Source organism: Aptenodytes patagonicus, chromosome 20, assembly GCF_965638725.1.
Source record: "Aptenodytes patagonicus chromosome 20, bAptPat1.pri.cur, whole genome shotgun sequence".
In the NCBI taxonomy this organism is placed as follows: Eukaryota; Metazoa; Chordata; class Aves; order Sphenisciformes; family Spheniscidae; genus Aptenodytes; species Aptenodytes patagonicus.
This window is the reverse complement of record NC_134968.1, coordinates 1,938,728-1,951,572: the sequence shown is the minus strand read 5'-3', so window position 1 is coordinate 1,951,572 and position 12,845 is coordinate 1,938,728. Positions and strand designations below refer to the sequence as shown.

At 50.4% G+C, this 12,845-nt stretch overlaps 1 protein-coding gene across 4 annotated transcripts in view; it reads left to right on the top strand.

The window, feature by feature from the left end:
• The window catches only part of MLLT6 (MLLT6, PHD finger containing), a 45,083-nt gene that overhangs the window by 14,517 nt on the left and 17,721 nt on the right, over positions 1–12,845 (top strand). For all 4 annotated transcript variants that reach the window (XM_076356852.1, XM_076356851.1, XM_076356850.1 and 1 more), the window contains exon 8: positions 8,613–8,711. In XM_076356852.1, the coding sequence (XP_076212967.1) occupies positions 8,613–8,711 (99 nt within the window). The remainder of the gene's footprint in view (positions 1–8,612; positions 8,712–12,845) is intronic.

The window sequence follows — 12,845 nt, the reverse complement described above, 5'->3', positions numbered from 1 at the left end:
CTGTGAAAATAGCTTGTCTTCGTTAAACAATTATTTAGAAGACGGTTGCATGCCAGATCTGACTGGTACGATAGTTATTTATTTAACTCTGCTGGTTAAGATGTACTTGTCAAAACTGCTGCAGTGGTACAGGACATGTTAACAGCACACCAAGGTTCATAATTAACCAACTGACTCACGTGACAAATGCTCGTATTTCAAGGAAAAGCAGCAGTGAACGTCTAAGGCAGAATACCAGCAGACTCCTGGGTTCTGACAGGGGTGCAGGTTCCAGCGTGGAAGGGTCTGTACCAAGAGAAATGAGGAGGCCAGAGGCTTGAGAGGTATTTGTTATTTATAACAGTAAATAGCCCTAAAACGCGGGAGGCGCATTTTTTTGAGGATTCAAGTTCTAAGGCAGGTGGCAGCAGAATAAGAAATCTTCCCTACCTCTTGATGCAGCTTTTGCAATATCAAGAATCCGCAACGTAGTACTGCTACCCTCCTTTGCACCCTGTCTATACACAGCAGTGGAGTAGGGTCTGAAGCAGAAATAACTTATACAGGGATACTGTCAGTATGGTCAGATAGTTTTTAATACTTTATGGGCCATATCCTGGTTTTTGTTAGCAGAAATCCAGAATTACTCTACCAAGCAACCTCTGGATATACTCCGCTATAGTCAAAAGCCAAATTTACCTTGTTGTATAAACACAGTTGGTGATACCCCTGCAAATCGCAGTGCGAATCTTTTAAGTCTTGCCATAGGTGTCTGGCTGTTTACCTCTTCTTGTTTGTTTTTGTCTGTTGCAGTAGGCACCCTCACAATGCGTAAATGATTTTGAATGGTAATGATAGTGACCCACATCCAGAAACAGCCCGATGACACTCCAGTGGGTTATGTGGCCTAAGTCTGATGGATCTCAGCCCAGTCTCCAGGGGACAAGGGCATCCAGGCTTTCAAAAGCAGTACGGCCATCAGTTAATACTGACTGACACCCTCCTGGCACGCCCAGCTGAGAGTCTATAAATTCTGTGGGCAGGAAAGCCATCTCCTTCTTTATTTACAGAGGTTATCCCGCAATATCCAGTTTGAAACGCTGCCCACCATGTCCATTACGTGTTTGGGAAGCTTGCCCAAACCGTACCTGATACATGAGCAAACAAGGCAAACCTCGCTTACAAAGTGGTGCCTACCCTGCTGCCGACACCAAGTCAGTAGACTTCCTACTGCCGACGAGGCTAAAGCGTATGGGGAGTATTTACTCCTCTTGTGTGTTCAGCTGCTGCGAGGAGGGGAGGAGGCGGGAGGGAGAAAGAGCATCTGTGCCATGGACGGGGAGCGAGCGCTTGGCACAAGGTGAACGGCTGTACTGGAACGTGCTATTTTTAGCCAACAAGCAGGCAGAGGGGGTGGGGGAGAGGGCAGGATCGGGGTGATTGACGGCAGCTTTGGAGAGCTCAGCTGTAATTATAACTGACAGACTGTGCAAGTCCAAGGCTGGGGACTGTACGAGGGTTTCTATATTTGCACAGCTTCTGGTGGCAGGGGTGGGAGCACAGTCACGTGCCTGGCAGGTAGGAGCAGGGGAGGTGCTTCTTCCCAGCTTTGGTTAGAAAGCAGGTCAGCGCCAGGGGGAGAGCGAAAACAGGAGTAATACGGATTTATTTATAGGCTTCTCAGTGGCGCTTGCCACTATTGTTAGCCTCTGGGTTCCTCAGAAACGTGCAGAGACTCCATCTCGCTGCTGCCTCACCACTCTCCCCTCCTGATGGCTCATTGGGTTTGCGAGCAGCAGATCCGATGGAGGCCCCTTCCAGGGCCAGGATCGCTTGGCAGGGCCGCAGTGCAAGTGCAAAATCGTAACTCCTTCCACTTAGAGAGGGGGAGTCAGCACGGAAAGGGGGACGAGGTGTGCAAAGCAGCTGAGATGGACAGGGTAAGGAAGGCACTCTCGGCTTCCAGGGGTGTTGGGTAGTTTACAGGTCTGGGAGTGGTTATGAAGTGCAGGGAGGAAGGACTGGGTGCGAGGCGGTGTGGGAACAGAGACCTTTCGAAGGGGTACACAAAGAGGGGGTTGAACCATTAGTTCCCACATGGTTTTGGAGTACGTGACTAGCTGTGCATGATCTAATTGCACATGTTTCAGGGGAACTGGGCGTGCTGCTGTGCTGACCTGAAGTAGAACAGCTTTTTCTTGAGCCTGTCCAGCTGTGCGGCCGGCTGGTCCCGTCCTCCCGGAGCTGGAGGCGTTGCAGGGGAGCTGATCACTCAGCGGCAGACCAAAGTGTGTGTCTGAGTCCCTGGGCTGCAGGTGCTCATGGCTCTCCGCTCCAGAAGGAGCTCAAGTGCCTGACAGCTCCCTTCCAGTGCAGGGCTGTGGCTGTTTACTTAGGCTTTACGGAGGAAAACTCTGGCTGAGTTAATGACTAAGTGAGGGGCACAGGATTTAACCCAGTGGCTTCAGTAAGACAGCAAAGACTTGGGATTTGGACTCCTAAGCCCTGCTGTAAAACCGTTAAGCATTTGTGAAGAGTCTTGTTCTCTGCAGAACAAGGGACAATTGTGATGTGGGACTGCAAGCCAGTGTTGGCATCCCCCGCCTCTTGCAGGCACAAATGATACCAGCCCAAGCATTTCCTTCTGTGCTGTCCTGAAAATGGGAAAGCTCCAGGCTTTGGGTTTTCCTCAGAACATACCAGGCCTTAGCAAAACCAGCCCCATTTATTTCTTTGGGGTTGGTATTGCAATGTGTGTGCTCTGCCCTGTGGGAGCCTTTGGAGGGTTTGTTGTTTAAAAAAAAGAAAGAAGAAAGAAAGAAAGAAAACAATAGCTAAATACCAAGAAAATGCTGGATGACGCACAGGGATTGAATGAAGTACAGATGTTCTGTCACCTATATTGTCTGCTTGAAACGCATAGAAAAAAATTACCATGCTCTGTGGAATGAAATTTGTCACACCAGGAGCAGACGGGAGGACATGCGCTACAACATTTTTAGGCATATACCCCATGGAGGGAGACGCTTGTCCAGTGTTATTCTTAGTAAACACCTGGAACACCTTATGGGTTCATAAGCAAAGTCAGGGGACTTTTAATCTGGATACGGGACATTGTTATGAGAGCAACGGTCCCTGCCCAGTGACACAGGAAAGAGAGGCAGGTACTTGGAGCAAATAAGCCCACCTGCGGTTGTTCCTCAGGTCTGGGTACGGAGCCAGTTGTCCACAATCATAATCCACCTTTAGCTCCTGAACTGCTTCCCTAGTCACGGCGGGGGGGACTTTATGGGGGTACAGGGACTGTCTCTGTCCTGACCCCCTTATCCCTTTAGCACCAGCCAGAGCGGTGCACGAGCCCCTGGTCCCACGGGGTCTGAGCAGATGCACGGCAGAGCCTGCCTCCCCGCTGCTATTGCCTCTCTGTCTAGACCTGATGCCAGTGGAGGAAACGAGCCAAGGATCTGGCCTGGCAGATTTAGCACACTGGAGAAGTTGTACTGGGCTGAAATCTAAACCCAGTGGGTCTGTGAGGGGTTTTGTGTTTGCATTTGAGTTGGTGACGGAGATCGGCCTCTTGGAGTTTTGTGTCCACACAGGCACCAAAGGGCAAAGTGGACATTTTTTTCAAGTGGGATGCAGGTGGCTGCTTGCAAGACCAGCACAGGTTTTTTGGGAAGGAGTACTGAATCTAAATCTACTCTGATCTAGCTATAGAAGCCTTGTTTTATAGCATCCTTGACCGGCTTTCTGTGACCTCTTGTTATGTGGGTGTTTAACTGCCCCCAGCAAATCCTTCCATTAGCAGGGGGTGCAGCAATAATTTGAGAGCACACAAAGCCCAGCAAGGGCTGGCCGTGCGGCCTTTTGTAAAAACTCTCATGCACTCAGAGCATGTCTCAAGGCAAACCCTCGAAATCCCCAGCACGGCCCCGGTGCAAGCGAGGTTGGAGGCAGGGGCTTAGTGTCCCTCTGCCCTGTGCTGCCTTCCTCCTCGCTGCGGCTGCCATGGCTGCAGCCCAGAGCCAGGCCTCCTCCTCTGGGTGAGGGAGTTCAGAGAGCCTGGGAAAGAGGGAGGGAGCAGCAGAGCCCGCTTGGCTCTTCCCAGCTCTTCCCTCCCTCCTTCCCCTGCCCAATCTACTTTTAATGATCCAGTTGCTGGTGTCCAGCAGATTAGAAGAGGGGGCTCAGGGAAGGGGAGACGGCAGTGGGGGGAGCAAGAGGAGCTGTGTACAACCCTTTTTGGCAGCGAGAGATCCTGTTTCGTTCCTCCTGTGCTGAGGAGCTCGAAGGGAGATTGTGTCGCCGGCACGCCCCCGATGCAGCCGCGCTCCCCCCACCGCAGGCCTGGCCTGCTCCATGCCCACATGCCAAGCCCCAGCTGCTCAGTCCTGCATGGGGAGAGTTTGTTTTCCATGAAGTTTGTTGCTGGGAGCAGGTTCACATTCCCTGCAGACCACAGCTTGCCCAGCCAGCCAGTCTGCTGCAGGGAGCGCCGAGTGGCTGCAAGGTAGGGCTCGGCTTTTGCTTGGAAAGATGGGATGGGGGTGTTGAAAGGTTTCCTGCTCTCGCAGTGCATCCTCCCTCCCTCCTCCTCCTCCTCCTTTCCTGACTTCTGCTTCCTGGCACAGCCAGGCAGGTCTCTGTGGGCAGGCTGGGCTGTTGGCAGTGCCTGTGTTGTCTGCGAAGTTTCCTGGAAGGAGGGTTTGGAGAGGAGAGTGCCTGTGTGCCAGGGAGATGAAGTGCTGGACACAGAAAAGCCAGGTGGGGAGAGGGCACTTGCGAGGCAGGGGAGAGTGCTGCTTCCCCCCTGTCCCCTTGCCCTCCCCTCCCTTTGCGCCCTGCGGCTCTTGCAGGAAGCATTTGGAGCCTGCCGGTTCCTGGAGAGAACCCACATGTTTAAAAGCCTCTGGTGCAAGCTGGGGAACACTCTGGGTTGTCTGAGGGCCTGTCAACGCAGGCAAGATAGCCAGGAGTGACTGAGCACCCTGACTGTCTCAGTGCCGTGGCCTCTGCAGGCAGCCGAAATAACCTTCTCACCAGTGCCCTGGTCTGGGGGCAGCCTGGCCCGTCTGCAAAATGTCTGTGGGGTAACGGAGTTAATTGTCCTGCCCATTTAACACAGAGTACTGCATTTCTCCAGTAATATTGAAGAAGGTGTCAGATCGTGTTGCCCTTCTGAGTACCCAAAGGTATTAGAGAGTAGCTGGAGGGTGGGAGATGGGTGCTACTGGGTGTGCCAAGGCAGTGGGCACCCCAACTCTGCAAAGCTTTAGGGCTGCTGGCTGCAGCCAGGAGAGCTCCTGGGTACCCGGTCCTGTGGGTTTCTGCTCTGCCAGAGCAGGAGGGGCACAGAGAGCCTGGAGAGGAGGGGGTGTGGGAGAGGGAGAAGTGCTTGGTAAGCGTGATGGAGGAGCAAGGTGTGCCTGTGGACATGGCCTGGGGCTGCGTGCAGGGACACCCAGCAGAAGTGCCGTTGAGCTCCGCTGCGGTGGTTCTGGTTTCAATGCAGTCCTTTGAGCAGAGCACGAAGACTGGTCTCTGTGGGACAGATTTTCTAAATAGTTTTGAGTGCAGTTGCTCAGCACATGTAGTTGGGGCCAGACCTTCAAAAGAGCTCAACACCCAGCGTTTAGCTTTTTGGAAAACCTGACCATTTATTCAAGCATCTAAATGGGAGCTGAGGCATTCCAGAAATCTGGTCCCTATTGTGCAGGCTGGGTTCTTGCTGAATATGTACATATGTACGCACTCCTACATATAACCAGGGGACTGCTCAATTAGCTGTTGTAGACTCTGCGCTGCAGACAGCGAAGGGAGATTTTTCAGAAAGGAGACAGCCAGGATTTTGAAGCTGGAGGATGTGAGTTTGGTGGTTGCCATCACAATGAAACTGTGGGAGGTATATGGTTCACTGTGGTGACAGTCAGGGCATTTCTGCTTTTCCCCATGCGTGTGCTCGTGTGTATGTAGGTGTGTAGGTTCATTGTCATTAGCCAAAATGGCTTGGCTCTGCCTTGTCTCATCTTGACCACAATACATGAAATTAAATCATTACAGTGCTATCTCACTGGCATTTGCAGCATTGTATCTTATTCCCTCCTGTTGCAACTTCACGACTGAAATGCATTTGGGATTCGGGGTCTGAAAATGAGAGAATAAGCTTTATGGTATTCAGAAAGTTTAAGGACCAGGGCTTGTGCAGTTAGTTGGCAAAATGTATTGTAATGAGGTGTCTGGCTCCCGTTTTCCATTTCTGGCTTCCGTGAGTGGCACTGGCAGCATCTGCAAGTAGGTGAGTGTGTGTCCAGGTGGGGTGGGGAATCACTGACTTTTCTTTCTGAATTTTTGAATGACTTTCTGTGAAATCTTAGCAAGTGCTCTCATCCCATGTGCCCTGGTTTCCCCATTTGTAAAATGAGATGTAGATATTAAAAACCTCTCTTCAGCTCATTGAAACTCTCTGCTGTGTGCTATTAAGTGAGTGCAAATTGTTACTACTACTGGAATAATGAACACTGATGTGCACATGGTCTGTGACAAGCTGCTTGACTAACTGGGCCACAGTTTCCCCATCTTCCTGTCCTAGAAGACCCATGAGACTTAGAGTTTATAGCATGAGAAGCCCCCACGTATTTAAAACATTATGAGATTTAGTAAAGATTTAATTTTGTCTTTCGGCACTTAGTCTGTAGAAATCACATTTTCAAGCTTTCCTTGTTCGCTGCCAAAGCTGGAAATGTGTATTAAAGAAAGGGAAGAAAAGAAAACAGAGATTCTTGTAAAATACTGTAGCTCTAGGAACAGGGGCTTTAACAGATATGCCAAACGCCAGGAGTCTTGTGATAAAATGATAGATATTGGCAGCGTTGGTTGGGTACTCGGCAAGTGCAGTGAAGCTCTAGGCTGGATTTGCCTCCTTTTTTCACCAGCTCATCCCAGTGAAAGCTTCCATGGGGTCGTGGCAGGCTTACACTGGCAGGGTCACTGGTGGCTGCAGCATGGGTCTCCTTTTCGAGTGCATTGAAAATTCAGCCAAACCCACACTGGAAGGTGCTGATTTCTAGAGCACTTTTGCTTCACCTCTGCTTCACTTCATGCCTGCCTTCTCCAGCCATTTCCTCCTCCCTCTCCCTCCTCCAGCCCCCTTTCTTTTTCCCATTTAGTGTATTGTTTCCTAAGCTAATTATTCCTCTCTCTCTCTCCCTCCCAAAAACACACAGTGGAACTCATGTATTTGCTGCAATTGCATCTTCCCCTGACAGCATCCCATCTTTGGCATGTGCTGGCAGCTGTAGCCTCAGGGCTTTGCCTGCATGAGGAAACAATCAGCATCTTTCTGGAGAGTCAATGAATTTCGATGTGACTCTTCTGTTCCGAATGCACCTTCGGTCCAGACTGAGGACTTCAGCTTCTAGAATAAAATGCCCATGTGAGGGAGTTGTACCAGAATAGGCATCCTTTCCCACAAAAAGGTCTCGGAGACAAGAGGATGGATTTTTCTAAGCCCTGCATCTCATGCAGGTGTTTGTCTGACAGCAGGTCTCTTGGTCCATGCACCAGTGACCACACTGGGAAGTTCGGAACTCAGCACAAAAGTTTCTGCAGCTTCCGTAAAGAAGTCCATGTCTTTAGCTGACATCAGTAGCACAGAAAAGCTCCTGTAGTCAGCTGAGTGTGTTCCCACGGGAGTGTGCAGCTGAGGAAGACAGGGAGGAAGCAGGAGTGTGTGATGGAGCATGCTCTTCTATCCCTCCATCCTGTATGCCAGCTGGCCTGGGCATCCTCAAGCCTCACTGACTTGAGGTCACACAGGCCTACGTTGTCAGTCCTTTCACTGAAAACATCTCAGTTTTAGCATAAATGTCCAGATAGCACTATATGAGAATAACCTCCTCGGTTACAGTCCGTTCCTCAAGAGAATATAAAATCAGGGCGGGCAGGGACTCAGTGTTTCTCACGCCATGGTTTTTCCTTGCTTTGCAATTTGAAGAATCCCATTTTTCTGGGGTTTTAGTGCGAGAAAAAACAGGATGAAGAAATCAAACTAAATAGTCTGTTTCCTGTTAGCAGAGATGGACCCAGACCAGCTGTCTCTGTTGGGAGAGCAGATGTGGGGGATCTCTAGGTTAGGTTCAAGCCTAGGTTCTGAGATCTCCACTGACTGATCTCTTTACCTGTGCATGGGCAACACGTGCTGAAATCCAGATTCTCCCATTGTCTATACAGGGTGGATCTGAGAAACCCTTGAAGAAGGTAGAGAGCGAGGGTAAGGGGGCACAGAGTCCCTTTGGGGAAATAGCAAGAGGAAAGCTCAGGTTTCTTGAAATCAGCCAGAGCTTGTTAAGTCCTTCCCTATCATCTTACAATAAACTGATTTGGGGGCTTCTGTTGATATTCTACACTCCAGATGTTGGCTGCAGCTGGGGTAGAGATAGTGGGACACTCCCAGCCAGAAGCTGGGATGTGGGGGAAGGGGTATTGGGCTCGTGTCGATGGGTGGAGAAGGAAAGAGGAATATGAATGTATGGTTGTAAATCCACCCCTTCACACCCTCCTTTCTTTTCCCTTACAACTGCTATTCTCAGCAGAGGAAAAGTTAGCCCTCCAGTACTCTCTGATTTCTTTTGCAGAGTCGGAAGGACAAAGAAAGACCTAAACAGAAGCACAAAAAACGTCCAGAGTCTCCCACCAGCCTTACCCCATCCTCGGTGCCCGTCGCTGCAGAGAAGGTACCAAACCCACAGGATGTGAGTGTGTGAATGCAGAGTGGGGAGGGAGGGAGGGCAGGGGGAAAGCACCAACACTGGCTTTCCTAGGAAGTGGGGAGGACAGGGCAGAAGAGCAGAGAAAGGGCTTTTGTCCATTTGTTCTGATTCCTGATTCTCGCTCTCTGCCTGACTCCCCACCTCGACGCCCACCTTGGGAATTTAACACGGCAGCTGTCTTGATTTCTGTCAGCACTGACGACACAATCATGGAGCTAAACTCCCAAGTGATTGAGCTGTAAGTGCCAGCCTGTTCTGCAGCAGATGTTCAGATTTGAAGCTCTCGCGGAACAGATAAATATCCATGCTTTGGCCTTTTCTGCTGCCACATTGTAAACAGCTCAGGCAGGTGGATAAGCAAGGCAAGGCTTTTGGGAGGAGGTGTTATCCTTTATTAGACAAACTGATGTAGCTGAGGGGAAAAAAAAACAGACAATCTTAGAAGCACATAAGATCTTCAAAGTGCATAATAGAGGTGGCTTTTCTGTGTGAGACAATGGGAGGTTGGTTTCTATTTAGTTCCTCAATTTCAGGAAAATTCAGGCAGAGAGGCACAGTGTGGTGGCCTATTTTGCTCCTGAGGTGTAGAGGCAGTCCAGCTCCTGCTGGGAAGATGTCGCTTGTGTGGGTTTGTCTTCTCAGTGCCCAGGGCTTGTGGGGCTGGTGGGGCACAGTCAGGATGTCAGTGTGTTTCTGCTATTCACTGCTGAAATCGTGCTGCTGACATGGACTCTTGCACCTGGCTGTAAATCAGGATAGCCCTGAGCTTTCTGTAATTCATGCTAGCCCCAAACTCCAGTAATGCAGAATAGACACAGTGGAACTTGCCTCAAGCTTGCATGCAACAAGGTGAAGGCCAAGTTTGCAGTTGTTCAGGGTCAGGGAACAAGTGAGGTTTCTCCAGCGCCGGGACCTTTGGAGTTGTACTCTCCTCTCCGTAGTGGGAATGTAAACTAATGCAACTCCTTAGCAGGGCTGTTCTGGTGTAAGTGAGAGTAGGACTAGGGCCAAGCTCCTGCTAGAACAAATAAACAACATGTCCCAGGAATGTCCTTTTGTGCACAGAAATGCTACTTGGAAAGGCTTGGGTGTCCTTTACGTGGCAGGACTGCCTTGTGAAAATGAAAATTCACAGGCTAGCAGCGTCTGCATATGTGACAAGCACTGCAAGGGCAGTCTGGAAGAGCAAAAGCTCCTGCCAGTCAGCACAGGGTTTAGGTTTGGGTTAGGACTGAAGAGGATTTTCTATGTTCTGTGTGAGGCTGAGCCTGGAAGCAGGGAGTAGATGTAGGTCAGAGCTGAAACAGCAAAGCTGGTCTCATGGTTCTCAGGCTGGGAGAAGCAGAAAGTTACAGCAGGACAGAGTGGAGGAACAGCCTCTGAGCTGCAATCGCTCTTGATTTACCTGTGCTCATGTTAGGGAAGCTCAGCTCTGGCTTTTGGGAGCAGCAGATTCGCCCAGCTAACAGAGCTGTCAGGAACTGATGGCCTAAGAAGATTATTTTCAAGCTGAACTGAAATCCAAAACCTGACTCTTGGCCAGCTAGAGCGGTTGTTAGACAATTACCCACTGTCTCCTCCAAAGCCCTGCCAGACCTTTATAAATAAGGAGGGACGGGTGCAATTCAGTTTTACAGGCAGCTTTCAAGTCTTTGTAAGCTAAAATTCAGGAGATCCTAATTACTGTAGCTGTACTTGAGTGACAGGGTTTTAGTGTTTCCCTAGGGAGTTATTATTAATGCTCATAACAGAGAGTGTATTTCCCTTGCTTTTTTTGTGCATAGATCTCAAAGTATTGTTCAAACTCTGTTACCAAAAGTACTCGCTCCAGATCAAATGTAAGAGCTGCTCAGCAGCCTGCTACAACCCTGCACAAACCCCTCAGGTGGTGGTTGTATGAGGCTTTCTGGATAGTTGCACCAGTGTAACGTTGCACAGGTTAGACTAGTGTAAAACCTTGAGACACACTAATGTAGCATGTCCAAACAGGTTTCCTCTTGGAAGCCAAAACCATCTTTGTCCTTTCTGGGTCTTAGATTAGTACAGCTCATCCCAGTAGAGTGTTCTGGGGAGTGGGTAGGGTAGATGCAGCAAACCAAAAGCTGACGTTCATGGTGTGACTATGCAGAAGAGCATTGCTAGTCCCTGCTCTGCCATGGTTAGAGTCTGAAGAGGGCTGGGGTCTCTTCCTCTCCTTGCCACTTGCATGATCTTGGGCAAATAATTTATCGCCTCCATGGTCTTCTCCAAGTCACCCAATGAACCAGAGCATAAACTCCCCAGGGATAATCCCTGTAGGTGACACAGCCCCCAGCCTTTCGTGGGGAGCAGCTGGGTGAGAGCAGATCTCAATGACCTGCAGCAGTGAGGGCAGATGGTCCTGTCCAGGCTCCTGGGAGAAGGATGCTGGCCCAGAGCAGCCATGCAGAGCCATGGGAGGCTGGTGCAGCCCTTGATGTCCGCGCCAGACCCATGCTGCCAGCTCGCCATGCTGCTCACACCGTAGCCAAAGTGGCACCACATACAGTGAGTCCCAGGCTCCCGTCCTGGTGCGCAGGCTGTGCTGGAGCAGGGGTTGGACTGAAGGCACTGAGCGTCACCAGTGTTTTGGAGCCAGCAATGAGGAGCAGGAGGGCCCTGGCACCGCTTGCTCCTTGGGCACCGGGACTGCAGGCAGACTGTAGTGTGGCACCAGCCACCAGGCCATGGAGAGGTGTTACTAGCACCTGAAGCCACGCTCCAATCTGCTTCCAGTTTGCTCAGCCTAAAAGGGGCCTGGGGCAACAGACATCTCAGCCCCAGCATCTGATGTTGCTACCAAAGGCCTTTGAAACTTTCAGTAACCCTTTAATAATGGATTTTCAGAGCTATATAGAAAATCAGTAGGACTTTTCAAGCTACTTCAGGTTAGGCTGACAGCAGTGGAACTATGTTTCGTTGCTTTGGCGGAACAGAGGTATATCCCACTTCCTTGTTCCCTTGGGTAGCCTGGCCTCTGGGTTCACATTTTTCTTTAATTTTGCAATCCAGATTTATTTTTCAGTTCCAATTTTCACCTAATATGTCGTCCACCCTGTGCTCCCCTCTTGAACCATTTAGTTATGAAGAAGATCCTTTGATGTGGTTTCAGTCTTCCTCTTGAAATCAATTGTGCTAGACCTCTGACTTCTGCCAGATTTTTGAACATCTCACTGAGTGCTTCCCTGCGTCTTCTAGGAATCTAAATACCATTAATATCTGACACTTGGACTCTACCAGGCCCCCGTGTCCTGTCTGTGCAGTGACAAGCTCTGACTGCCTCACTCTGGTTCGGCGGATGAATATACTGAAAACACAATGTTGGCCTCAGCTCTCATCTACACCGGAAAGTGAAACTAGGGTGTGAATTCACAGCATGCAAATGACTCTTTGTAACACCTCTTCCGAGCTCTCCTCCTGCCTCTGAAAAGTGTCTTTGGGCGATGCAATTTTCATCGCTCTCAAAGAGGGGCAGGAGACCTTGCTCACGGGGCACAGGAGTGTCCCTTCCAGAGAGCACGCAGAGCAGCTGGCCTGCTGAAAATCCCCCAGTGGTGCTCCAGGGCTAGGGCTTTTGGATGGATTGGGGGGGGATTGTAGAGAGTGGATTTGTGCTGGATATAGGCTCTCATTCATTGTCATGCTGGCTACTTGGAGCTCCTCCAGACTTTTTGGGGAGTGGGAAGGAGGCAAAAAACATCCCCTCTGGGTAGTAGTTTCTAGCTATAATCGTTTCTGGCTATTTCATGTGGTCTATCCAAAAATGCCAAAAAGCTGCCAACTAGTAACAGCGTGTTGGAAAGATGGCATTCCTGGAGCGGGCCTGGGACAGAGGAGGGTTTCTCGCCAGGGGAGGAGCAATGAGTCTCACCAGTAAGTCTTGGCAGCCAAGGCTGCTCCCTCTCTGTAGTCACACACCGCCAGACAAATTCAGGAGGCAGTTTCTGTACTCAGGATCTCTCCGTGTAGCTGGTGCCGGGATCGGGGTTAGTGAGCAGCCGAACAGCAAGCAGCGTGCCTCTCCCCTCCCCCTGCACATGCCCCTGGGGAGCCGTCCTGCCGCTCTCTGTTGCACTTGCA